Consider the following 27,070-nt stretch of genomic DNA (forward strand, 5'->3'; position numbering starts at 1 on the left):
AACTATGATACTCCCTCCGTTTCGAATTAGATGTCGTTTTGGAGCAAAATTTTCGTTTCAAAATAAGTGTCGTTTTATGATTTCAATGCAAAATTTATTGACTTTTTATTCTAATCTATTTTTCTATTGGATTAGGTGTATTGGTAATGATGTTTTTATCTAGTAAATATACAAAATTAAATGTTTTATTAATCTGTGTGCCGAAGTCTAGAACGACAAATAAAATGAAACGGAGGGAGTAGTATTTAAAAACACAATGCCGTTAGATCAGAGTACTCTTGGTAAAGTTAGCACATTTTATTTAGTTCATGAAATCCAAGACAAAATTTTACATAGTTAAGACTAATTAACTTCAAAGCACACTTTTCAAAAATTTACAATAGTACGTACAATTTTAAAAATTTACTTCAAAATCGACCAACCAGACGATAGGACCGATCGTGACACGAAAGTACATTTCACAGAGTTTTTTTAACCCCATAAATATGTCATTGACTCTTTTTTTTAACACATGTCCTTAACTATATTATTATTATTATAGAACCAGTTTTAAAAACGATAGTATTATTATATTGGATCCACCGATCTTAAAATTAAGTAACTACAAATTTAATTAACAACAGCTACGAAAGAAAAATAAATAAAATAAAACTACTCACTCGGACTCCATATATAGACTCAAAGCTTCTCTTGTTTCTCCACATTTCACAACCACCACCACCCCTGCACTTCCCATTTTAAAGAATACACTTACTTCATCAATACATTGTGTTATACAATACATAAAAATCAATCCCTAAGTATTTTTGTTTTGGTTGTGATCGATGGAGAGTTACTTGAAGAAATGGTGCTTAGTTTCTATGTTAGTTTTGTATTTGGGTTTAAGGTTTAGAGTAAAAGCAGAGCCTCAAGTTCCATGTTATTTCATCTTTGGTGATTCTTTGGTTGATAATGGAAACAACAATCGTCTTGCCTCTATTGCAAGAGCTGATTATTACCCTTACGGCATTGATTTGGGTCGCCCAACCGGCCGCTTTTCCAACGGAAAAACTACCGTTGACGAGATAGGTATACACCCTTCTTCTTTACAAAACAATAGCTTTTGGTATCAGAAGCTAACATGTCTTTTTTTTTTTGACATTTCGTGTAATATAATGTAGCTGAGCTACTTGGATTTGATAACTACATTCCCGCGTATAGTGATGTTAGTGGCGAGCAGATACTTCAAGGAGTCAACTACGCATCTGCAGCTGCGGGAATCAGAGAAGAAACCGGTCAACAATTGGTAACCAGAACCACTTTTTAATAAATTTCTTCTGTTTCCGTTTAGGAAAAAAGTAAAAAAAAATTGTAAACGTTTGTTTGTTTTGCTTTTGGAAATGAAGGGACAAAGGATAACATTTAGTGGACAGGTCCAGAATTATCTGAACACAGTGTCACAAGTGGTACAAATTCTTGGAGATGAAAATAGTGCAGCTGATTACCTCAGGCAGTGCATTTACTCTGTCGGTTTGGGAAGCAATGACTATCTTAATAACTACTTCATGCCTCAATTCTACTCCACTAGCAGACAGTACACCCCCGAACAATATGCTGATGATCTTATCAATCGTTACAGAGACCAGCTCAATGTAAGATTTCTCAATTTAAGTTACTTTTAGTTAGATGAGACTATGCGCTATGCAATAAGTCCTCTGTTTTTTATTTTTTTCTTGTGCTATATCCTCGTCATGGGAGGAGCCATTTGTTGATATGATCTTCATAAATGGATGTTTATGAACTTGGTCCAAATCAATATAAAGTTTCAAATTTTAGCCAAAGATTAGACATTAGCTCAAAAAAAATTGGAAAGAAATTTATGCTATGAACTTCATTTTTGGTTATAAAGTTTCATATTTAGCTCTCTAAAAGAGATTCATCTAGTTCAGTTCTGACTTTACTTTCCTTGTTCCACAATCTTTCTTTGGATTTTTATGAAGGCCCTATACAACTATGGCGCTAGAAAGTTTGCACTGGTAGGAGTGGGAGCCATTGGGTGTAGCCCGAACTCCCTTGCACAGGGCAGCCCCGATGGAACAACTTGCGTGGAACGTATCAACTCGGCCAACAGAATCTTCAACAGCAGGCTTAAGTCCATGGTCCAACAGCTCAACAGCGACCACTCTGATGCTAGGTTTACATACATTAATGCTTATGGCGTTTTCCAGGACATAATCGCCAATCCCTCTGCTTATGGTACACATAAATTTTCATGAATCACACAGTGGATATTTCCTTGTAGTTTATACTCTTAACATATGTTTGGTCTGCGCGAATGAATGTTTTCAGGGTTTAGGGTAACGAACGCTGCGTGTTGCGGAGTTGGAAGGAATGGAGGTCAGCTTACATGTCTACCAGGACAAGCCCCGTGTCCGAACAGAGATGAGTACGTGTTTTGGGATGCATTTCATCCAACGGATCGTGCGAACACGATCATAGCACAACGATCTTACAATGCGCAATCGTCTGACGACGTTTATCCAATCGATATTTCAGCGTTAGCACGACTTTAAAAGAAAAGAGAATAGGAGACTTCTCAACCAAGTGTATGTTTTCATGTTTTAAATCAGTTGTTTGGAAAAAGATTGTGAAGTTATGTGCTCCCAAATAATGACAAAAATAAGGGGTATTAACAGCTTCGCTGAAATGAATCTAGTATGCATGGGAAAGATATATCAAATATTAATTAAGTTTGATCAATTAATATTGAAAGCGTCACGGGTTTCAACACCTTACAAGAAAAAAAACACAATGAATCAACTAGACCTGGGATTTCAGGTATTCGGTTTGGTTTCGGATACAATCCGATCGGGTCCGAGTATTTCGGTTATTTAAAATCTGTATCCAATAGGTATTTGGAAGACTTACTAATCAGTTTCGTTTCGGTTCCGAGTCGGATCGGATATAAAGTTTTAAACCAGAAATACTATATTTTTTAATTTATTTTTCTATTTATATATATATATATATATTTTTTTTTAAAGAAAAATAAATTGAAATCAGATATATATTAGTAAAATGTAAATAATTAAAACAAAGTTACAGTAACCTAGTGGTATTTCACATGCTATTTCGTTTTCCACACCTGGACTCACATGAGGCACATCTTTGTGTGTTTTATATACAATTCGGTTTAAATTTGTTGGAATTCGAGACTACTTCAGAGACTACCTCAGGAACTACGTCAGCGAATACTTCAGGGACTTCGTCAGGAGTTGGTGATGGAAATCAAACAAGATCGCATAACTTAAACCAAGACAAGGACGTCATATTAGGAAAAGGAAATATCACTTTATTTAAGGTGATAGGTTCCTGGAAATATTACTTCTCATGGAGTTATGGAAGTTGCAAGTATTTTGGAATATTTTCTAATAGGTTTATGGAAAGGGGCGAATGCCCTAATCCAACTAGGTTAATGTAATAAACTCCTACTATATAAGAGGAGCTCGTGTGTACTCTTCTCTCTAACTTGGCAAGCCGTAATAAGGTGACAAGAAAAGACCTAACTTGGTTGTAAGCTTTGGTTGAGAGAGAGAGAGAGGTACTATATCTTGTACTTGAGATTATAGTGATTTACCTCATTGCCAGGTCCCAGGGACGTAACCACATTTAGGTGAACCATGGAATATCAAATTCTTGTGTCTATCTTCTATAATTCCGTGTTCTTCTTCTGTTCTCCACAGATCTACAAACTCATACTTTCTAACGTACTACGACAAGTGTGTCAGAGAGTACTTCAGCGAGTTTGTGTGGTGAGTTTTCCCAACAAAGTGGTATCAGAGCCTTAGGTGCTGTTCTCAATGTCTACTAAAGTAAGGATTGAGGTGGAGCGGTTCGATGGGAAGGGAGACTTCTCGTTGTGGAAGAAGAGGATGCTTGCGCATTTGTCTGTCCTTGGTCTAAAGGATGTATTAGAAGAGTCCGAGTCACCTTCTGTCTCAGCTAGGAAGAAGGATGAAGACGAGGATGTTTACAAAGAGCGGTTAGATAAAGAGGAAGCTGAAAGGCTTGAAAGATCAGAGAAGGCGATGAATCTGATCATTCTCAATGTTGGGGATCATGTGTTAAGGAAGATCGAGTTGTGTACTACATATGCTTCTACATGGTCTACACTGGAGAGGTTATATCTCTCAAAGACTCTACCGAATAGAATTCACTTGCAGCACAAGTTCTATACCTTCAAGATGGTTGATACTCGGAGTATGGATGAGAATATCGATGACTTCTTGAAGATTGTCTCTCACCTGTCAAGCGTGAATGTAACTGTGTCAGAGGAGGTACAAGGGATTCTGCTCCTGAATTCGCTTCCTTCACGGTTCAACTCTCTCAAGGAAACGCTTAAGTACGGTAAGGATACATTGTCGTTGGAAGAGGTGACAAGTGCAACAAGGTCTAAAGATCAGGATCTGAAATCTTCTTCGGCTTCACATGATATTGGTGAAGGTCACTATGCTAGAGGAAGAACTGAGAAGAAGGATCCTGTGAGGAATGGTAAGGGCAAGTCTAGATCGATCTCAGGGTCTAGGATAACTTTCTGGTTCTGCAAGAAGCAAGGACACACCAAAAGGGAGTGTTATGCATACAAGAAGAAGTATGGCAGAGATGAAGAAGAAGCTGAGGCAGCGGTTGTGATAGATCCTGATTCAGACGATGATGCACTTTCGATAGGAGATAAGTAGCATCATGATAAGTGGGTGATTGATTCTGGATGTTCTTACCACATGACGTGTAGGAGGGATTGGTTTCACATGTTTCAAGAGCTGACTTCAGGACAAGTTCTTCTTGGTAATGATTGCGCGGTTGGAGTGCAAGGGATTGGTACAATCAACATCAAAGCTTATGGACGTTCTGTTAAGACACTCACGTATATCAGGTATATTCCGGAATTTAGAAGGAACTTGATATCCACGGGAACCTTGGATTTATTGGGATTTGAGCATAGTGGTGGACATGGGAAGACTAGATTTTACAAGCATGGTAAGCTAGCACTTCAGGGAACCTTGTCCGGGTCATTGTACCTGTTAGATGGTGAGACTGTGTCAGGTGAAGTAAACAGCAGTGTCAGGAAGAAACTATCTAAGGATGAGACGGTCTTGTGGCATAGACGTCTTGGGCACATGAGCATGAAGAATCTACAGATTCTTGCCCGGAAAGGGGTGATCGATAAGAGGAGGATTGGTGATTTGGATTTCTGTGAGAGCTGTGTGATGGGGAAGCAGAAGAGAGTAAGCTTCAGCATCGGGAAACATGATATAGGTGAAGTTCTCAAGTATGTACATGCTGATTTATGGGATCTCCAAGTGTGACACCAAGTCTGTCAGGAAAGCAATACTTCTTGTTTATTATCGATGATTATACTAGGAAGGTCTGGGTATATTTCTTAACTGCTAAAGGAGAAGCCTTTAGTAAATTCTGTGAATGGAAGAAGCTGGTCGAAAATCAAGTCAAGAAGAAGGTGTGTTGTCTTAGAACAGACAATGGACTTGAATTCTGCAACACAGAGTTTGACAGCTTCTGTAAGCAACATGGAATCAAGAGAAATAGGACTTGTGCATACACACCACAGCAGAACGGTGTAGCTGAACGTATGAACATGACTCTGATGGAAAATGTGAGATGTTTTCTGGTTGAGCCGGGTCTAGAGGAAAAATTCTGGGCTGAAGCAGTATCTACGTCAGCATATGTGACAAACAGAAGTCCATCTTCTGCCATTGATGGGAACATTCCGGAGGAACTTTGGTTGGGAAAGAAGCCGGGTTATCTGCACCTGAGAAGATTTGGATCAGTGGTTTACGTCCATGCAGATAAAGGAAAGCTCAAGGCCAGAGCTAAAAAGGGAATCTTCATAAGTTATCCAGCGGGTGTGAAAAGATACAAAGTTTGGCTTCTTGATGAGGAGAAGTGTGTTATAAGCAGGAATGTGGTAATTACAGAAGATAAAGTCTACAAGGATTTGAATGTCTGCAAGGAGAAAGCAAATGTCACAGATGAGCTAAGAAATCAGACGGTGCTGGAAGATACAACAGGATCTGCGTCAGGACCATAAGTTGATACTTCAGGTGGAGCTGTTGAAGAAACAGTTGAGTCAGCTGGTGACGCAGATGAGAAACAAGGTGAAAGTCTTGAAGGATATCAGCTAGCAAGAGATAGAGTTCGGAGAAGAATAGTGTCACCTGCACGGTACTCTGACTCAGATGATGTAGCAGCGTTTGCACTATATGTAGCTGATGATGTATGTGCTGAAGAACCTCAAGACTATCATGGAGCGATGAACAGCAAAGAGCGAAAGCAGTGGGCTGAAGCATGTGGTGAAGAGATGACTTCACTGGATAAGAACCAAACCTGGAAGCTTGTGAGAAGGCCTAGTAAGCGTAAGGTGATAGGCAGCAAGTGGGTCTTTAAATTGAAGTCTGGTATACCTGGTGTTGAGAAGCCTAGATTCAAGGCTCGGTTAGTTGCTAAGGGATACTCTCAGAGGGAGGGTATTGATTATCAAGATGTGTTTTCACCCGTCGTGAAGCATGTATCCATAAGGTTCTTGTTGTCAATTACAGTGAATCAGGATTTGGAGCTTGAGCAACTTGATGTAAAGACTGCATTTCTTCATGGTACACTTGAAGAAGAAATTTACATGGAGCAACCAGAGGGATTTCAGGTTAAAGGGAAAGAGGATCACGTCTGTCTACTTCAGAAGGCTCTTTATGGACTAAAGCAGGCACCAAGACAATGGAACAAGTGTTTTGATCAGTTTGTGGTTAGTCACAGTTTTGTGAAGAGTGAATATGATCACTGTGTTTACATCAAGGAGGTAACCAAAGGTACATACATCTATTTGTTACTATACGTGGATGATATGTTGGTTGCATCAAAGGATGCGGCAGAGATCAGGAAAGTGAAGCAGTTGCTGAGCAGCAGATTTGAGATGAAAGACTTGGGTACCAGCAAGACGGATTTTGGGAATGGATATTGAGAGAGATCGTGCAAAGGGGATTCTAACACGGTCTCAATCTTGTTATATCAGGAAGATTCTCAAGGTATTCGACATGGATGAGTCAAAGAGTGTATCTACTCCTATTGGTGCACATTTCAAATTGTCAGCTGTAGTAGATGATGAAGCAGAGACATGTATGGATGATATTCCATATGCTAATGCTATCGGAAGCATAATGTATGCTATGATAGGCACGAGGTGTGATCTGGCGTATGCGTTAGGGTTGGTTAGCAGGTTTATGAGTAAGCCTGGGATGGTTCATTGGACTGCGGTTAAGTGGGTAATGAGGTACCTGAAGGGAACATAAGATCTGAAACTGTGCTTCAGGAAGAATGAGGCATTTAATGTTGAAGGTTTCTGTGATTCTGATTTTGCTTCGGATCTGGACAAGAGAAGGTCGATCTCAGGTTATGTTTTCAAGGCTGGTGGGAATACAATCAGCTGGAGATCAAGTCTACAAAGTGTAGTGGCATTGTCGACGACTGAAGCAGAGTATATGGCGCTTGTTGAAGCAGTCAAGGAAGGAATTTAGTTAAGGGGCTTAGCGGAGGAGCTTGGATTCAAGCAAGATACGGTGGTGATATCGTGTGACTCTCAAAGTGTATTGTGTCTAGCCAAGAACAATGTGTATCATGAGAGGACTAAGCACATCAGCAGAAAGATGCACTTCATCAGGGTTATTATTGCTCAAGGTGATGTAAGTGTGAAGAAGATATGTACTTCTTGGAATCCTGCTGATATATTAACCAAGGTTGTTCCGGTTAAGAAGTTTGAGGAAGCGGTGGACTTCCTTGGGATGTCTGAACACTAAGGAGCATTCGGCATCGCCTGGCAAAGCACGAGTTTGCTTAACCTAAGTAGTAGATCATGTTTGATGTCATCAAGGTGGAGTTTGTTGGGATTCGAGACTACTTCAGAGACTACCTCAGGAACTACGTCAGCGAATACTTCAGGGACTTCGTTAGGATTTGGTGATGGAAATCAAACAAGATCGCATAACTTAAACCAAGACAAGGACGTCATATTAGGAAAAGGAAATATCACTTTATTCAAGGTGATAGGTTCCTGGAAATATTACTTCTCATGGAGTTATGGAAGTTGCAAGTATTTTGGAATATTTCCTAATAGGTTTATGGAAAGGGACGAATGCCCTAAACCAACTAGGTTAATGTAATAAACTCCTACTATATAAGAGGAGCTCGTGTGTACTCTTCTCTCTAACTTGGCAAGCCGTAATAAAGTGACAAGTAAATACCTAGCTTGGTTGTAAGCTTTGGTTGAGAGAGATAGAGAGGTACTATATCTTATACTTGAGATTATAGTGATTTGCCTCATTGCCAGGCCCGAGGGACGTAACCACATTTAGGTGAACCCTGGGATATCAAATTCTTGTGTCTATCTTCTATAATTCCGTGTCCTTCTTTTGTTCTCCATAGATCTACAAACTCATACTTTCTAACGTACTACGACAAATGTGCCAGAGAGTGCTTCAGCGAGTTTGTGTGGTGAGTTTTCCCAACAAAATCGGGTACCCATTCGGTTCCGGATAAAAACCCGAACCGACTCAATATCCATGGTTAAATATAATTTGATCTATCGGGTAAATTTTGGCTTACCCAATCCGATCTGAACCGGTTCAATTTCGAATAGGTTCTGGTTCGGATAATTGGATACGGATAAAAATCCCAGGCCTAGAATTAACTACGATATAGTCCAAACTCGGATGAAATAACACTCGTCTCTTTGAGTACTTATGTTTTGGGCGGCTTTCATAAAACATTTTAAAAATGTGGTGCTTTTATCTTCTCGTAGCCGAAAAAATTGTCAAAATCCAAATTGCTTCTTTTCATCTATGAGAATTATTATTTCTAGGGATGGAACAGATCGGATATATGGAAAATTTCGAGGTATCCAGATCCGAATTCTTATCTGATGAATCCATGATTTTACTTATCCTTATCCGGATTCGGAGTTCTCGGATATCCAAGTATCGGATATCCTTCTAAAAATTTTAATATCCAGCGGATATCCGAATCCGGATTTGGAACATTAAAATAAATAAAAATAATATAAAAATATTAACAATGATTTAAAAATAAAAAATGTATGTAATGTTTATAATTATTATTATGTATGCTATTACAAATTTTATATAAAAGTTATATATATTATTATAAAAATAAAAATATAATAAATAAAATTAGTTTTTATATATAGATATTACTATTTTTAAAATAGTTATTAATAAAAATTACAGATGCAGATATCCGGACTAAAAATCAAGATATTCAGATCTGGTTTTCATGGATCCAAAAATTTACTATCTGGATCCGCCCCCTCTAGATATCCGGATTTTCGAAGCGGATCCGTATCAAATCTCGGATAAAAGTCTCAGGCCTACTTATTTCTGTTTGAATATCATAAATTCAAAAATAGGATATGTGTTTGATACGAAACGGGGAAAATCTTAGTTCTTATTATCGACTCATTGATATGTATATATACTTGATACATATAGTTATATTATCAATAAGATAAACACAAAAGCAACAACTAGAGATAAAGATGAAGTGAGATATGTCGAGCATATATCGGTACATAACACTCCCCCTTGATCGACACATCCGGTTCAGGGTTCATTCATGCTTTTGATGTTGTCTCATTAAAAACTTTCCAGGAAAATCCAGTGGGACAAAACCATGGATAAGAAAAAAGAGTACAACACATGAACTACCCCTGATGAATGCATCACTGAAGATCCTTCAGTCGACGCATGCCTATCGGGTGCACGAGCTTCTTGAACACTGATGTGGCTAAGGAATTGGTGAAGAGATCGGCTGAACTCTCACTTGAACTGACTTGTAACACTTGGACCTCTCCTGCCTTCTGGAGCTCGTGGGTAAAGAAGAACTTTGGAAGAATATGCTTCGTCCGGTCTCCTTTGATGTATCCATCTTTAAGCTGAGCAATGCAGGCTGTGTTATCTTCGTATAGGATGGTAGGTGGATCCTTTCCTTTGGTTATACCACAAGTGGTACTGATATGCTGTGTCATGGACCTTAACCATACACTCTCTCGACTAGCCTCATGCATAGCCAATATTTCTGCATGATTGGAAAGTAGCTGCCATGGTCTGTTTCATGGACCGCCAAGATATTGCTGTCCCTCCATGTGTAAAAACATATCCAGTCTGAGATCTACCATAATGTGGATCAGATAGGTAACCTGCATCAGCAAAACCAACTAAACCTTCCTTAGATTGGTTAGTAAACATAAGACCCAAATCCTTCGTTCCTTGTAAATAACGAAGTACATGTTTTATCCCATTACAGTGCCTTTGGGTCGGACATGAGCTGAACCTAGATAGTAAGTTCACAACAAAGCTGATATCTGGTCGTGTATGGCCAGCTAAATACATCAGGGCTCCTATGGCACTGAGATATGGCACCTCTGGACCAAGGATCTCTTCATCGTCCTTCTTCGGACCAAATGGATCCGTGTCCGGACCAAAACTTCTCACGACCATGGGACTGTTTAATGGGTGAGATTGGTCCATATTAAATTTCTTGAGTATCTTTTCTGTATATGTTTCTTGATGCACAAGGATTCCATCTTTCACATACTCAAATTGTAAACCCAAACAAAACTTTGTTTTTCCAAGATCTTTCATCTCGAATTCTTTCTTGAGAACAACAGTTTGGAATATTTCTCCAGATGTTCCTAGGATATTTAAATCATCTACATATACTGCAATGATTACAAAACCCTTATTGAACTTCTTTATGAAAATACATGGGTAGACCTGGTCGTTTTTGTATCCTTCTTTCAGGAGATATTCAGATAGTCTATTGTACCATATTCGACCTGATTGCTTTAATCCATAAAGAGACTTGTTCAATCTGATACAATGTTGTTCTCGAGAACTCTCTTTGTTTTTCATTTCAATACCATCTGGAATTTTCATGTATATCTCATTATCCAGTGGACCATACAAGTAGGCAGTTACAACATCCATTAACCGCATATCTAGACCTTCTCTTATAGCCAGACTTATTAAAAATCTCAAGGTCGTAGCATCCACCACATGGGAATAAGTTTCCTCATAATCTATTCCTGGTCTTTGTGAGAATCCTTGTGCTACAAGTCGTGCTTTGTATTTTACAACTTCACCTTTCTCATTTCTTTTTCTCACAAAAATCCATTTGTATCCCACTGGTTTTATATCATGGAGCGTCCGAATGATCAGTCCAAATACACCTCTCTTTTTTAATGATTCTAACTCCACATTAATGGCTTCTTTCCATTTTAACCAATCTGGTCGTTGCATGCATTCACATATCGATGTGGGTTCTAGATCCTCATTATCCATCAATTCAAGTGCTACATTGTATGCAAATATATCATCCATGTCGACATGTTTTCTGTTCCATTTCCTTCCAGACATGACATAATTTATTGAGATCTCATTATTGTCAGGGACCTCAATACCTTGATCCTTGGCGTCCCAAGTTTCTTTTGGTAGTACATGAGTTTCCTTTTCCATGTCTAGGGTTTCAAAAGATTCGGATTTCTTTGCACCTTTTCTTTTCCAAACTTCTTTGTCTTTGGAACCTGATGGTCTACCACGTTTTAACTGTGGTTTAGACGTAGTAGCAGCTTGATTATGTCCCTCATGGACATCAAGTCTTATCGGTGCATTGGCAGCTGGTATATATGACTTGGTTACTCTATTTGGATCAGCAAAGGAATCTGGCAGTTTATTAGCTAGCTCTTGCAAATGTATTATTTTCTGGACTTCTAGATCACAATCTCTAGTCCGAGGATCCTGCCATGTTAAGGATGTTTGATTCCATTTTATATCTTTTTCCAGCTTACCAAAATATCCCCCTAATTCTGGATACTTGCAAGTTGTTGGCCTGGCCTTAAACAAATCACCAGTTGTTGGCTCTAGGTATTTAATAATAGTGGGAGAATCGTATCCAACATATACTCCCATCCTCTTTTGAGGTCCCATCTTTGTTCTCTGTGGTAGTGCTATAGGCACTTGGACTGCACATCCAAAAACTCTTAGATGGGAAATATCTGGCTCATGACCCGTAATTAGTTGGGATGGCGAGTATTTATGCTCACTTGATGGCCTGAGTCTAATTAACTCGGCTGCATGTAGCACAGCATGTCCCCAAGCTGATATTGGGAGTTTGGTATTCATTAAGAGTGGTCGGGCAATCAACTGAATTATTTTTATAAAAGACTCAGCCAGGCCGTTCTGAGTATGGACATGTGCTACAGAATGTTCCACATTTACCCCCATGGACATACAGTAGTTATTAAAAGCTTGGGAAGTGAATTCACTAGCATTGTCAAGACGTATAGTCTTTAAAGGAAAATCTGGAAAGTGTGCTCTAAGTCTTATAATCTGAGCCAGCAACCTCGCAAGTGCTAGATTACGAGTTGATAAGAGACAAACGTGTGACCATCTTGTAGATGCATCAATTAAGACCATAAAATATCTAAAAATCCCACAGGGTGGGTGTATCGGTCCACAAATATCAACTTGTATTCTTTCCAGATAATTTATCATTTCCTTATTCCCTTTGGCTGGTGATGGCCTAGTGATTAGTTTTCCAGCCTTGTGAACATGCTTCACATGTGAGGTATTTAGGGATAACTCTTTTATTTTTCCAATTGTGGCCATTTGAATTTGTTATGATTTTCCTCATCATCACTGAACCGGGGTGATCCAGCCTGTCATGCCAAAGAGTGAACTCTTCTTTCAGTTCTTTGTTCAACACGACATTAGCCTCAACCAGACTGGTCTTAACATAGTAAAGTCCAGTCCCACATGCTGGTATAGTCTCAAGGACTCTTTTATTACCTTGGGTGATATTATAAATCTGAAGAAATTCTTTATTTCCTTCACCCTTGGTTTCAATATGAAAACCATTAAGTCTTATGTCTTTGAAACTTAACAGGCTCCTATTAGAGCTAGGTGAGTACAATGCATCATCTATCTCTAGATGTGTACCATTAGGCAATAAAATGCATGCTTGGCCGCAGCCTTCGATTAGCTATATCAGCTATGGTTGTGATGTTGGCTGTTTTATTAATCAGATTTATGAAGTATTGTTTGTCTCTCAGGATGGTGTGGCTGGTACCACTGTCTACCACAAATGAATCCATTCCACTTTTCATTCTTCAAAAACAATACATATAATTAATAATAATTTTCATGTATGGTATATAAATTTTTTTTTTCGTATATGCTTATTATATATTTATAAAATTTTGAAGAATTGATTGGTATATATGTTTGGTTTATTACTATACGTTTATATTATATATATATATATATATATTTATGTATGTTTGGGTTTTTTTTTCTTTCTTTAGGCGTAGGTATATATATAAATAATAAAAAAGTTATTAATGCATAATATAATGTTTAACACCAAAACCAAACAGAAAAAAAAAATAAGAAAACACCAAATCCAGGGGAAAAAATAAAATAAAAAACTATGGAATTTTAATTCCTTATTTCAGAATGTCTGAAGTTTGAAACTCCATCTCGGTATCTTGGTTGGATCCTTCCTCTTTGTTCTGGACATATTATGTGTCCTCTTCGTCATCATCTCCTTCATATCCTGAGTCTCGAACCATATGAGCTTCCAGTTTCTCTGTTAGACTTTTAATGTAAAGTTCACATAGGTGCTTAGGAGTACGGCAGTTCTTTGCCCAATGGTTTCACATACCGCAACGATGGCACATATCAGTCTTGATCTGAGATTTAAACGACACACTACGGCCACAACCACGACCACGGCTGAAACCTGGTGTGATCCCGTGACCACGTCCTCGCCCGTGTGCTTTAAACATGCCACCTCGTCCTCTACCTCTACCACGGAATGAGCCGGGTTGGTTATTATGTTGGACAAGGTTACTCTCTTTCTTTTGCTCTATAGCAAGTTTAGAGATGTCGGGTAATGGAGCCGTTCCCAGTGGCCTCATCTCACTGTTTTTCATTAACAGTTCATTATTGGCTTCAGCCAACAAGAGACACTCGATCAACTCAGTGTATGTGGTGAACTTCCTTTCTCTGTATTGCTGTTGCAATACCATGTTACTTGAATGCATCGTAGAGAAAGTCTTGTTAAGCATCTCGAGCTTGGTAACTTTTTCACCACATAATTCCATCATGGAAACAATTTTAAACAGGACAGAGTTGTACTCGTCTACTGTTTTATAGTCCTGGAACCTCAAGTGTTTCCAGTCATATTGAGCCCTTGGGAGCATCACCGTTTTCTGGTGGTCATAACGTCGCTGTAAAGCGTTCCAAAGGTCCAATGGATTTTCCATGGTTCTGTACTGAGTTTTCTAATTCTCTTGGAGATGATGGCGTATTATATAAATAGCACTGTTTCGATCTTTATCACTGGACTTATTGTCACTGATGATCGTATCACCAAGTCCTTTTGATCGTAGCATGATTCTTGCATCAATTGTCCAATCAAGATAATTTTTACCATTGCTTTTCAAAGCAGGGAAGTCGAGGTTTGCCAATTTGGACATCTGAAAAAAAATTATTTCCCCCATTAGCTCGGATCATACGATATCATATACGATATCATATATAATAATTTTCAGTTCAGATCAAAATATTCAGACAATAGGTAATGCGATGATGATCAGTTAAGAGAACGTGTTGTATTAATGCGATGATGAACAATAGGTAATGCGATGGTGATCAAGGTAATGCGATGATGATCAGTTTTTAAAAAAAAATATGTAAACAGATCAAACGAACAGGGCAATATATATATGTGAAACAGAGTAAGCGAACATAACAATATATATACGCAAAATAGAGTAAGCGAACAGAACAATATATATGCAAAACAGAGTAAGCGAAACTAAACCATGATCTAACTTGAAAATATCTTAGAGAGAGATTAAAAACGATTTCGAGAAACAGGTTTTAGATCAAGGCATATTCAAAACAATTATAATGTCAGGGTTTAAAAAAAATTAAAGTGTTCTCGTTTTATTTTTTTTTTTTTCATGCAAGACATGTTGCTAAGATATAGCTACATGTATGCGGGTGAGGGTTTTAAACTCTTACGCGGGTCTAGTTTTTAGGTTTCCGATGATACCTTAGGCTTTTGATGGGTTGATCGGTCTAGAAGAATGAGATCGTCGGAGCTCTGTTTCTTCTCGTCACAGGTTGTTTCTCGTTGGAGCTTGCTTCTTCTCGTCGAAGAACCAGGAAAGGAGGCTATTTGTTTCTGTTGGCTATTAGCTAGGGTTTCTAGAGCAGTGTCGTTGCTGATAACGTGTTTGATACGAAACGGGGAAAAGCTTAGTTATTATTATCGACTCATTGATATGTATATATACTTGATACATATAGTTATCTTATCAATAAGATAAACACAAAAGCAACAACTAGAGATAAAGATGAAGTGAGATATGTCGAGCATATATCGGTACATAACAATATGCATTTTCCTAATCCTTTCCTAATTGTTTTTTTTGTATGTTATTGTTAAAAGCCCACGATTCTGAAATAGTATCAAAGTCCAACAAGCCCCAACAGGTATAGGTCATTTCAATCGAGCCGAAATCACCCAACAATGTAAGAAAACGAAATGATCCAACAAAAGTTATAGTGCAAGTACAGCGAAAGCGTTACGTAACACACACGTAACTAGTGCGCTTAAAACAATGAAATCATTATATTATCAACTGAAACCAAAAAATGAACACACATTTCACTCTAAACAATCCGGTGTGCCAAGCAAAACCGAACATAGCAAAATTACTGTATAAATCAGAGCATATTTAGATTCTCCAACAACAGCTTCAAGACTTTTACAAAAAAAAAAAACAACAGCTTCAAGACAAATATGTTACCAAATAAAAATAATAAAAATATGGAAAAGTAGGAAAGGGAAACGGTTGAAGTTCTTCGAACCAATAATTTAAGAATCGATTCCAAAACTTAATTGACACCTGTTTTATTTTCATTAATCAATATTTATGTAGAACAATTAAATTTAAATACACAATCACAACACATTTAAATATTAGTTTTTATTTTATTTTTAAAAATTTTGAATTAGCATTCCATCGATGGGATTACTCTTACAAACGTAGATATTCCGAATCTAATATAGATTTATTTTACGAGATGGTAATGAGAAGAAATTGGAGTTTAGAAACATATAACTTCCCAGGCATAGTCTCCGAAACAGACCTCCGAGCCATGATATCTGGCACCGGCGACTTCTCTCGCCGGCGTTGGAACTCCTCTCTCCCGAATTTACCTTCATTCTTTGTCTACAGTGTCGTCTTGTACCTCGGTCTCTGCTTTTATCTGCTTCTTCTGGTTCTAATCTTCCACGGCAAGTGTCTTCGACGGATCCAACGACAGAAATGAAGGAATCGAACCTTGGACCCCGATCTAGCGATGGCTCTCTCCATCTAGTTGCTCCTCTCAACAGTGCTTTTTAAAGTTATTCACTACCGCTTGGTTGCTATCTCCGCTGTGTCTAGTTTGGTCGTCGTCCCTGCTCCTGCTCAGCTCGCCGTCACCCCCATGTCCCTTACCCTTTTCGTCATTGCTCAACTTAATGAGGCAAGTGGATGTGTTAAATCTGTGTGTACCTTCATCGAATCTATTCATATGGAACCTCCGACGTCTAAACAGAGCACACATGCTCGGCTCAGTTCTCCTCTGTCTCCGTACCAGTCACCATCTCCAACCGCCTTTCACCAACGCTCGCTAGCTGCCTCCTTGGTCTTTATGCCGACAAGCTTTCATCTAACATTGAGGCAGCTCCATCTTGCCATGTTCACTATGGATCTGAGCTACACAGCTTAAGGTTATCACCAACTCCGTCATTTGCAAGATCTGGAACACTATGGCCTTGTCTCCTTCCTCAACCAGGAAGTGAATCCGCCAAAGGTCCGTTCTTTCCTCCATGGCTGGACCCGACGGACCCTCCAAACTGTGTCTCCAGTGGGTTTTCAGAGCCCCCCTCACTGTTCATCAAAGACTCGAAACCCAGCTTCGACGATCAGTACTTAATCTATAGCATGACGGCTTCCATGGAACAGCGAACCAGATTCGGTTCAGCTCGAGTGTTCCAGAACAGTAATGTGGTGTCCAAAGCTGCGCTTTGAATAATGTCCTCACTTCACCATGGATTCTAGTTAAGTTTATCTCTATTAGTTGGTCTGAGGTTCTTTGAGAAGTTAATTGTTTATATGGAATTGGAGACAACTTTAGCCTCAGTGTACAGGGTTCATCTACCCCACAACCGTGATGTTGTGTTTAACTTAAGGCCACTATATGTCCAGCCATCACAGGTCAGTAGAGTTTACAGTGACCTTATTTTTGTCACTTGCGCTATTCGGTTTCAAGGTCCATCCAGTCTGTTCGTCAGCGTCAAATCCAGAACTGGTATACTCTCCGTTTCTGTTAAGATTCACCTAGTCTCTTCGGAGAACTTCGTCAGAGCTAGAGCTACTTTTGCTCGTTCCGCCTCCTTCCAAGCTTTGCTGGTTAGTTTATTCTAACGTCGATTCCGACTATTTCATGTTCGTTGTAGTAACATATTCAGAGGTGCATTTGGCTATTTCCCACTATTCTCCGGTTGTCGAGCAAGATCTCTCGTTAAGTTTTTTTATATCTTATTTTGTTGTTCTATTGGTGTTCATCAAAGTGTCGAGGATCCCTTCAGTTTTATCATGTTTCTGTTGACTATAGTTCTGGATACAATAACTTAAAAACTTTTTTAGATTTAATATAATCTTTTCTTTTACAAAAATTATAGATTTATTTTACTTTTAAGTGATTTTTATTTTCACTTTTGTTATATTTTCTAAATCAAACCCAACTCAAACTATAGTAAATTTAGCTACAACTTGGTGATCAAATCATCATATATCAAAATGCAAAGTAAAAGAAACAAAAAAAAACGAATAGTTTAAATGTCCATTATATCTAATCTATTAATTTATGGTTTTATTTTCTATTTACCATTATAAGTTGTTATTTAAGTTTTGGACTCTTTCAAAAATGTTACAATCTAATTACACGTTACTTATATAAATATCATAAACGTACTTAAACTAAACGCGGTAACATAAGACTAAACCAATGCATTATCTACTAAACCAAGGATATATTAAATTGCAATTGGAATCAACACACATCTGTATGGTATACAAAATTGTGTACGGGGTAATGTTATGCAAAATAAAAAATTCTTAGCATATCTTTAACCCTATATGTACAACTGTATATTAATTTTTATTTATTTTAAAACTTACGAGAATATATTATTTAAAATTATTATATAAAAATATAATAGTATATAAAACTTTAATTCATGTGTTATTTTTAAAATATGCTATTAGACAATTTTTTTTTTTAATAATTCATTAAATATATTAATGACAAATAAGTTTTAACTATAAATTTTTAGTTTCTTAGTTATAAAAAATCTGTTGAGAAAAAATTAAAAATCTTACCAAAAATTTAATTTTAAAAAAATAATGCATTAATTTTGTAACAAAAATTTCCAAAGTCATATAATCTTTCAAATTAAAAAATACTTGTATAATTTTCCAAAAATCTCTTGACCAAGTATACAAATTTAAAATACAGATTTATAACTCAAAATGATAATAATCCAAATTTACAAAAGATAAAATTATATACGCTATAATATAATTTGTTTTATAATGACACACGAATAAAACAAACTATTTGGTAATAGGTAATAAATTCTAATATATTAATTTATTGTATCATATTCAAAGATATATTAATATGTAGTAACAATTAATAACAAAATAAAATGTTTAAATAAATCATTATATATTAATAAAATCGAATAAAAATCTAAAACATAAGATTTTAAAGTTGAGCTTTTCAAATATAACCTAAAATTTCAAGTCAAACATAAAAATAATCCATGCATTTTTGAACCTTTCTTTTTTCTATTCATCCTAAAAGTTCGAGTTATTCACGAAAACACCATAATTTTTTTTTTTCAAAAATGAATCTTTTACCTTATCATCTTCATCTTCAACAAATATTTATAATATTGCCGCTGTCGGAAATTTAACTTTTTATAGAAGATTTCTCGAGAAATACTTCTATAGAATTCTTTCTGAATTCTTCTCACTGTCAAAAAAAGTCTGCGTGGGTTATTTTTACAATTGGAAAATGATAGTAAAACATTTAATATTAATGAGAATTCTTTAAAAATCTTCTTAAATTTTATTCCAGCTTTTGGTTAAACCTTCGGTTATGAGAGAAGATTTCTAAAGAAGTATTTTTTGGAAAAGTCAAATATAGTCAACTGTAAAGAAGACTTCTAAAGAAATCTTCTCTCATAACGTAAGGGATGAAGCGTTATGATTGTCATGCGTTTATGCAATGACTACTTTAATTCGGTTTTGCTAAGCTCCTTCCAACAAATGTATATAAAGCATTTGCAGGTAAATATTAATTACTAATATATATACATATGTTATGAATTGTTATTAATTTGGGTTACATTTGCAATGTACAGCAATCAGAGCATTCTTCAGAGACCTTAGCACACGTAGGTTCAAGGAAGAAGTCATCCAACAACTTCATGAGAACATTTCGATCATATTGTGCAACCTAGAGAAGATATTTCCTCCATCGGTTTTTGACGTCATGGAGCATCGAGTTGTCCACCTCCCGTAAGAAGCATTGCTTCGTGGACCTATTCACAATGGATGGATGTATCCATATGAGCGCTCCATGAAACATTTGAAGGGGAAAGCAAGAAATCTTGCAAAGGTTGAAAGTATAAACATCTAACTTCACATCATACTACTTTGCTTTAACGGTTTGTACGAGGAAAAGAGTTCCTAGAAGATATGATGATGGTGGAGTACCGCAATCATATGCAGTAGACGGTGTTCCTGACATTTTCTGCTAAATTCAACGGTTTAGTGGTAGATTGAAAGAAGTATGGTGGTCCAGTGAAGAGGATAAGCATAATGCCCACACTTATATTCTTCTCAACTGCGAGGATGCAGTGACACGTTCGTTTGAAATGTAAATATTGATGTGTATTATATGATACGATGTTAATTATATGATATGATATTAATTATATGATATGATGCATATGTTTAATTTGCAGCATGTTTGTATCTCAAGTTGAAAAAGCAATACCAGTAATATCCGCAATTGAGGTGGATGCAAGGAAAGATAAGTACTTTGTCAAGTGGTTAAAATCACATGTAATATTAAAATATTAAGCAATCTTTGGTACTATAATAATGTAAAATTCTAAGTGTGATGTATTAATTTGTAAGTTGATTATGACGATCCATATTACCCCGTATGGTTTCACGATTTGGTCCAAAGTCCAGTAGCAAAGGTCACCACATCACTTATGTACTTCACACGAGGTTTTACCTTTCATACATATGAGTATGGGAGACATCGTGCAACAAGTAACTATGGAATATGTGTGGAAGGCGAAACATACTTTTACGGGATCTTGCAGGAGATTATTGAAGTGGAATTTTGAGGGTTGTTGAAGCTAAAATGCGTCCTCTTCGAATGTGATTGGTTCGACCACGTTGAGAACCACGGTGGACGGTCTGACAAATTTGGTGTTGTGGATGTCAATTATGGGAGAAGATACAACAAATTCGAGCCTTTCATCTTAACTTCCCAATCTGACCAAGTTAGCTTCCTTCCATACCCTCGCCTTCGAATTTCTGGAATAAATTGGTTAGATGCTATCAAAATTACACCTCGTGGACAAATTATTGCTGGAGAAGAACCACCTTTGGCAAGAAAACGCTATCACTGAAGTTGAGATACCTTATCAACAAACTGATGAAATTCTTCTGATCGATCCGGATAACTGTCAATATGAAGATCTTCCCAAAGATGTGACAGATGAAGCACGTGAAGACGAGTTCGAGGGAAGCGACGATGATCATTGTACTGATATTGATGAGAACTCAAACGATTCTGAATGATGTAATATATGTAAACAAATGTTGTTTTTATCTGTTAATTAACTGTTTTAATAGTAATGTAGTGTAACAAATGCTATTTTATATATTATGTATTCCTTTGCTTTTAAAAATTTAATATGAGTCTAGGAATTGAGTTGGATAAAGAGGATGAAGGTGTAAAAGGATGATGATGTTATTGATATGTAACTTTGGGGTTTATGGATTTGATTTTTGGGGTTTTATATATTTCCTTGTAAAGTTGTCGTAAATGGAAACACAGGCATGATAAAGTCGACGTAAAACCAGATTCAACATAAATTCGTCGTAATATATCAAACTAGATTTCGAAGTAAATGCGTTGTAATATTTGAAACTAGTTTCAACGTAAATTCATCGTAAATGAAAAAACTCGGGCCTGGTAATTTCGTCCTAAATGAAAAACGTGGGTCTGGTAATTTTGTCGTAAATTGAGAAACACGGGCCTGGTAATTTTGCCGTAAAGTGAAAAACGCGGATCTCGTAATTTCGTCGTAAGCTTTACGACGAATTTACGAGAACTGTACTTTCTTATATATACATGATGCCAAAACGAGGCACTCCTCGTTTATTCCTCCTAAACTCCGCCTCTCTTTCTAAGGTATTCTCTCCTCCTCTATCTCTCTCTAGTTTTTCATGGAATTAGTTTAGGTGGTTAATTAGTTTAGGGAATTACTTTAAGTGGTTAGTTTTGGTAACAAAATAATATGTAATTGTGTTGTCGTTTTTAATTAAATGGATCATTTTTTATAGTTTAGATGGTTCTTAGGCGGAAACTTGCAGCACTTATTTATTTTCAGATGTTTGGCGACGGTGCCAAGACATGTTCTTTCGGCAGCCCATCATCTTCCGAGGCAGTTCCTGACTCTCAGACATCTCAGAGAGTTTGAAGTCCTCCTCCTCCGGCACTTCAGATACCCTCCCAAATGCTTCCACCTCCTCTACCAACAGCTCCACCTCAGCCTGCCCCTGAGGGAGTAGCTCATCCGGATTTGCGGGTGCCTCCATCTGCACCATACACAAGATATACAGTGGAGGATTTGCTTACCCAGCTTGGACGGGAGGGTTTAGATATTTTGGATCCCGATAGACAGCCGAGTACTTATTGGTAAGTTCATTTTATAACCGTGTTTCCAAGAGCATTTCCGAGACAATCAAGAGATATTATGACAGGGCCTATCCGAACAGGAGCATGACTCCAGATCACGTTAAGACGACTTGGTTTAAATGATTTGTGGTAATTTTTTAATATATATATTTTTAATTATTAATTATTTATTTTAATTTTTCAAAATTTTGTTTGTTGCAGCAAAAGTGGCACTGGTCCTAGGAATCACCGAGAGGGTGAAGAGGGAATTCAATGAAAAAGTGAAGACCCGCCTTTGCAACACCGTCTCGGATTGGAAGGACAACTGGAAGATCTACAGTTATGAAGGGAAGCCCACCGAAGTGACGAAGGAGTTATGGGATAGCCTCATCGCCTATTGGAAGCTACCCTCTTGGATTCGAAAGGCCAATTCGTCCTCCGCTTCCCGGAGAACGAAGGATAAAGATGGCCATTTACCTATAGTTCATAGAACAGGACAAAAAATCTTATGTCGGGATCTGTCTAGAAGTTGTAAGTTTTAGTTGTAATATATATTTTATAATTCATTTAAGCTTATATTTATTAATAAATTTTAGTTTTAATTTTTAAATTTATTTATTATTCATGTTTGTAATTTGAGAAGACAGGAGTTTTGCCGTGTCTGTCTGATCTCTTCAAGATGACTCACAGTGTGTCGTCTAAATATATTAAAGCCGATTCGAGAAGAGGCTTGAATATACGTAACATTGCCTCCTGAAACAGTGACGGTGCTGTCTTTAGACCAAAAGGTAGGACATTCCACTGGAGGTGCCGGTTTGGCAAACAAAATGCGGTCTTGTATCTTTCTTCTGGTTGAACGCCAAGTTGCCAAAATCCAGACTTGAGGTCAAACTTTGAGAATACAGTTGCTCCTTGAAGGTGCTGAAGAAGTGCTTTTTTGTTTGGTAGGGGAAACTTGAAGTCTTGGAGAAATTGGTTTAATGGCTTGTAGTCAATTACTAGCCGGAGTTTTCCTCTTGCCTGCTCCGCACGGTTATTCACGTAGAATGCCTTACATGCCCATGGAGAAGTTGTGTTTGAAACTACTCCTTGCTCTACTAGTTGATCGCATTCTTCGTTAGCTTGCTTCAAAAGGGTTGGTGGCATCCCCGCGTGACTTGCTTTTGTCGGTGTGGTTAGGACGTTTTCTTTGAAAGGTAACGAAACAAAGAACTGGGAGTTGAGCCATAGTGGTTTGCTGCACTTTTGAAGAAATTCCGTATGAGACTCTGCACATGAATATTTCGTCATTTCTCCTTTGATTTTTGCATATGCCTGAGAAACATATTCTTCCACTGCGAAAAGTCGTGGTACAGTAGTGAAAGAAACATATTCTTCCACCGTATGCCTTCTGGTTCGATCGAGATGTTGAATGACTTTTTGAGAGTGCAATATGAATCCCACCCTAATATTACGTCTTTGCCTGGTGCTGTTGATCCAAGGACTGTAGTCGTGATTCGGCATCCTGGAAAAAGCTCAATTGTAATTGGCTTTGATTTGAGTTTGATGGATAATGATCCTGAATTTGCCACACGAAATTCTTGTTGATGCGGTAGCCACATAGAAGACGGGAGAATTTTTGGATTTATTATCGTCGTGTGGGCCCCAGTATCTATGAATGCGATGGCATCGACTGGTTTTTCTTTATGGGCCGGATCAGAGATCTTCACCTGAAGATGCGGAGGGTATTTTTCTTCTTGCTTCGGTATCTCTGTGATTTTGAAGCAGCAATCTTCGTCTTCGTCGTGAGATGATTCAGAGGAATTGTCAGAGTCGGAGTCGGAGTATCCACAAATGGCATCGCTATCGTCACTATCATAAGATAGAACTGATTCCAAGTCGTGGGTGTCGATGTCAATATCTGGTGCGATCTTTGATATCGAGCTGATTAGATATTGTTTTTTCTTCTTTGACTTGTTAGGGCAATTCTTAGCATAATGTCCTTCTTTTCGACATAGAAAGCACCTTGTTGACTTCTTGAAGCTTCTTTTCTTTCGAAAGAATCTCTTGCGCCTGAAGGTTGGTGAGCCTTTTGAAAAACGCTTTTTGAATTTCTTGCGCTTTCCATTAGAATCACAAGAACATGATTTCTTGGACTTCGAGCATTTGATCGATAGATCTGGTCTTGCACATATTTTTGATAGCTGCTTCGATCGATCCATAAACTCCATCCAGAACTCCTTTTGCTTGCAAAGTTTGTCGAGAGTTCTGAAGACATACTGCTGGATTTGACCAATGGAGATTTCTTCAATTGTTTGTCCTTGATCTCTGATGTACAACTTAGTCTGCTGACTAAGATAATCATCAATGGACGATAGATAGACATGCTTCAGGCTTGGATTATTGAGTCCGTTTAGCGCATAATATCTTCTCGTCTGTCTTTCAAAATGCCTCGCAAGATCTTTCTTTTTTAGAGAACAACATTTTGCTGAGAAGAATTCTTCTTGAATTTGTTCCTTTTGATGTGTTGGAGTGCCAATGAATTCTCTGTGGATTTCTCCTAGTAGCAACGGAATTGTTGTCTGATAAACTTGCTGCTGTCTGTATTCCCCGAGGGAATTCCACCATTCCTTAAGTGCGCCAGACAGTCTCGCTGTGAATTGTTGAATCACCAAATGCAGGGGAGACGTAATAGCTTCTGAGTTCATCCATGCATGGAATTCGTCCAACCGATCATTCCATTTGTCGAAAGGGATATCGTCGAACGTAAATACCATAACCTTCGAAGAGAAACGCTTATTGCGAGTTTCTTCTCTTGGAGCTTCATAATTCATGTCTTCCTCACTTGAATATACTTCGTTGACGTTTGGCTCTTGTTTAGGAGTACTTGATCCTTCACCAATTACATACTGTTTTGGGAGCGATTCTTCATCAGAATCTATATCGTATTCACTGGAGCTTGAGTCTGAGAAGTGCTTGATGTTGACGATGGGTGAGGGCTGAGTTTCTTCTTGAGGAACCGGTTGATTCTCCAGTAGTTTGGTGGTTTCGACAATATTATCTAGCAAACTGGTCATCGAAAATTCGATGATGCCGATGTCTTTTCCTTTGTTGTCCACCGACTCATGGCTAGATGATGACGTAAGAGTTGGCCTCTTCGGTGGGTTGACTTGAAATTCAGCTTCTTTGTGTCTTCTTGATTTTGATCTGGTTTGTTTTGGCTTTTCTGCGAAAATCGAAGATGAGCCATATCTTGATGTAAAGGTTTCATCGGAAGATAGAAAACCAGGTAGTGGCGATCTCATTTTTGGGGTTTGGTAGCTCGAAAGGAATCCTGGAGAGTACGATCCTTGGTACATCGGTAAATCTGTCGATGAACTCCCCAAAGGGTTGAAGTAAGAGTCTTTTTGTCGTTGACTGTAGATTAGACTCTCTAAGCTCCGTTGGAGGTCTTTTAATTGATTTTTGAGGCTTGCCGTCTCTGCTTCTTTGCTTCGAAATTGAGTCGTGTCAACCATCATGTGCTTCGCCATCGTCATCATCTCCTGATGTAGACTGTTAAGCCGACCGTGTATTTCTGTTATCGAGGTTTGAAGGCTAAGATGCCTTTTGTTAACTCCTTCAGTCAGTTGATCGACCTTTTGGTTTATTGCTGTTAACAGATAATTCTGAGCAAGAGAATTTTCTGTTTGCCAGTTTAGAACCTTTTCTGCTTGGCTAAGCTGAGTAGGTCCAGAAGAACCTATTGCTGCAGAAAGGATTTTTGGGGTATGAGCAACGTCGTCTTTGATGAAATCTTCTGGTGGAGGAAAGTTGTTTGGGCTGATCATCAATAAGTCTTGCTCTGGTTCTTTTTTTGCGCTGGGGTATTCGACTATAAAGTCGTACCTATCATCGCCTAGCGGACCAACAGAAGGATCTCCTTCGAGATACCTTTTGTATAGAGGGTCCTTTTTCTTTCTTCTTCGTCTTCGTTTTTCATCGTCGGATTCGTAGCTCCAGTAGGCATCTGAACAGGCTGTGCAGTTGCAGATGTCAAAGCGGCAGTGCCCATCTTCGTCTATGAAAGGATAGACTATATTTCCGTCTTTGTCGAATCGACAGGGCCTTGGGATGTCTTGTTTCTTAGCTGGGCCGTAGAAATCTCTTTCGTCAACCTCGATGGCAAATTGAGTAAATAATTGTTGTCTGAACGACGAAGATCTTGGTTTTTCAAACGTGATTTCCGTTGTTCCATCTTTCCGTGAATGAAAGCTAACGTCTAAAGATTGGACTGGCGATTGAGTGGCTTGATGAAGCTTCTCGTAGCTTGTCACCCAAGACTCCGGTAGTCGTCTTATCAGCTCTTCGCGTGATATCTGGCGAGGAATTTGTATTGAATTTGGTGCCTGAGATGCTGATGTGACTTCGAGATACAGGGCTTCGTCAGACGAAGGAAGTACAAGATCGAGTGCGTGATCTTGAATTCGGTAGACGATCTGATGATGCAAAGTGGCTGCTACACTCTTCTCTTGCATAGGTGCTCTAATTAGTTGAAGCTGTACCTTGAGCGTCTTCAACAGATTTGGATCTTGTAGCGAAACATTAAAGTTTGGAAACAGTGTTAGGAATACTGTTCCTGCATTTAATGTTGTCTGGACTTATCCGATACATGCTTGTTGATATGACTTTAATCGGGAATCGATTAAAGCTATCCTAGCAACGACTGGTAGACCTTTTCTGGCGTGTAAGGTCAGACCAATTCTTACTACACCGAAATGGAGATGGGTGTAGCCTTGTTGTTGCCATAATCTGGGTAGATGCTCCGGAATGTTCAATGATATGAACTGTTCTTCTTCAGTTGCTGGTACTTGGCAAGATGAGAACTTGCTAGATTGAACATACTCCATAACCTTTCGGTTAGAGGATTGTTTTATGAG

At 38.0% G+C, this 27,070-nt stretch overlaps 3 protein-coding genes across 3 annotated transcripts; 1 reads left to right on the plus strand and 2 right to left on the minus strand.

The window, feature by feature from the left end:
* Positions 1 to 643: 643 nt before the first annotated feature.
* LOC108836914 (GDSL esterase/lipase At1g29660) lies at positions 644 to 2,743 on the plus strand. The gene is made up of 5 exons (XM_018610007.2): positions 644 to 1,068; positions 1,161 to 1,285; positions 1,386 to 1,631; positions 1,980 to 2,235; positions 2,329 to 2,743. The coding sequence occupies exons 1-5, from the start codon at positions 825 to 827 to the stop codon at positions 2,550 to 2,552; spliced, it is 1,095 nt and encodes a 364-aa protein (XP_018465509.1). The 5' UTR covers positions 644 to 824; the 3' UTR covers positions 2,553 to 2,743.
* A 7,035-nt stretch (positions 2,744 to 9,778) lies between these two features.
* Positions 9,779 to 10,084, minus strand: LOC130494894 (uncharacterized). Its single transcript, XM_056985727.1, has one exon. It carries the CDS (start codon positions 10,082 to 10,084, stop codon positions 9,779 to 9,781), a length of 306 nt encoding a protein of 101 aa, XP_056841707.1.
* A 3,360-nt stretch (positions 10,085 to 13,444) lies between these two features.
* Positions 13,445 to 15,456, minus strand: LOC108858377 (uncharacterized). The gene is made up of 2 exons (XM_057010580.1): positions 15,178 to 15,456; positions 13,445 to 14,596 (listed from the first exon to the last, which is right to left on the minus strand). Exon 2 carries the CDS (start codon positions 14,381 to 14,383, stop codon positions 13,772 to 13,774), a length of 612 nt encoding a protein of 203 aa, XP_056866560.1. The 5' UTR covers positions 14,384 to 14,596; positions 15,178 to 15,456; the 3' UTR covers positions 13,445 to 13,771.
* Positions 15,457 to 27,070: the final 11,614 nt, after the last annotated feature.

Source organism: Raphanus sativus, chromosome 5 (assembly GCF_000801105.2).
Source record: "Raphanus sativus cultivar WK10039 chromosome 5, ASM80110v3, whole genome shotgun sequence".
In the NCBI taxonomy this organism is placed as follows: Eukaryota; Viridiplantae; Streptophyta; class Magnoliopsida; order Brassicales; family Brassicaceae; genus Raphanus; species Raphanus sativus.